Raw genomic sequence first — 1,289 nt, forward strand, 5'->3', positions numbered from 1 at the left:
CACACACACACACACACACAGAGAGCGCTTCCTCCACTCTGTGTTTCTGGCTCAGTAGGTCAAAGGGGGGGCCTGGAAACCTGCGTTTCTAGCAAGTTCCCAGGTGTTGCTGCTACTGCAGGTCTGGGGTCTGGGAGCACATGTGGGGAATCGGGCTGTGGGATGGTGTGGCGTCCGTTTGTGGTCGCTGTCTGTCAGTCTTGTTGGATCAGATGCTCTCCCCACCTCTAGAAGGGGACCCGGTTGTCTGCCTCTTGCTTTTCCAGGATGTCTCTTCAGGAGGGGAGCCGTGGGTGGCACTGATGGCCTCTTCATTGTCACCTGGTACTCAGGGTTGAATCTGATGCCACATGACCAGAACCCCACTGGGGCGTGCACACCTGTGCTCCTAGGGGCTTCCTTACCAAGCTGTCTGCCTGCAGGTGGGCAGGGGTCCTCACCTTTTGGTCCCCTCCCCCAGGTCACCTTCCGCAACCCTGTCATTGAGAGGATTCCTCGGCTCCGACGGCAGAAGAAAATTTTCTCCAAGCAGCAAGGTGAGAGGGTGCTCCAGGCCTCCTGGGGGAGAGGCCAGGGCTCCTGGGAATGTCATGGAAGGTGATGCCTGCCCCCGTACCCCCAGGGAAGGCGTTCCAGCGCGCTAGGCAGATGAACATCGACGTTGCCACGTGGGTGCGGCTGCTCCGGAGGCTCATCCCCAATGCCACGGGCACAGGCACCTTCAGCCCTGGGGCTTCTCCAGGATCCGAGGCCCGGACCACAGGGTAAGGAAGGAGGGCCCCGGGGTCCCGGCTGCCCCTTGAAGGCTGCGAGGGTCCTGGGTCCCAGACACACCCTCCTCTCGTCTGCTGCAGTGACATATCGGTGGAGAAGCTGAACCTCGGCACTGACTCGGACGGCTCACCTCAGAAGAGCTCCCGGGATCCTCCTTCCAGCCCATTGAGCCTGGTGAGGGGCCCCCCTTCTCCCCCCTAGGCCTGGCCTGGGCAGCGTCAGGGGTCCTGCTCCAGGCTCAGAGACCACTAGGAACTTCCCTGGAGCCACGCAGCATGTCTGTGGCAGAACCAGGGCCCAGATCTCTATGCTGGTTAAAACCTCTGCCCAGATCTCTATCCTGGTTAACAAATGGCTCATGCCTATAATCCCAGCACTTCTGGGAGGCTGACACGGGAGGATTGCTGGAGCCCAGGAGTTTGAGACCGGCCTGAGCAACACAGTGAGCCACGGTGAGCCATGATCTTGCCACTGCACTGCAGCCTGGGCAACATAGGGAAATCTTTTTTTTTTTT

General features: G+C 60.0%; 1 protein-coding gene across 1 annotated transcript in view; it reads left to right on the forward strand.

The window, feature by feature from the left end:
• PKN1 (protein kinase N1) overlaps positions 1–1,289 on the forward strand; it is a 39,056-nt gene that overhangs the window by 26,775 nt on the left and 10,992 nt on the right. Inside the window, exons 9-11 of the mRNA XM_011953211.1 lie at positions 461–536; positions 623–764; positions 855–948. Coding sequence (XP_011808601.1) covers positions 461–536; positions 623–764; positions 855–948 — 312 coding nt within the window. The remainder of the gene's footprint in view (positions 1–460; positions 537–622; positions 765–854; positions 949–1,289) is intronic.

The sequence above is a fragment of the Colobus angolensis genome, unplaced genomic scaffold (genome assembly GCF_000951035.1).
Source record: "Colobus angolensis palliatus isolate OR3802 unplaced genomic scaffold, Cang.pa_1.0 Scaffold36, whole genome shotgun sequence".
Taxonomy (NCBI): domain Eukaryota; kingdom Metazoa; phylum Chordata; class Mammalia; order Primates; family Cercopithecidae; genus Colobus; species Colobus angolensis.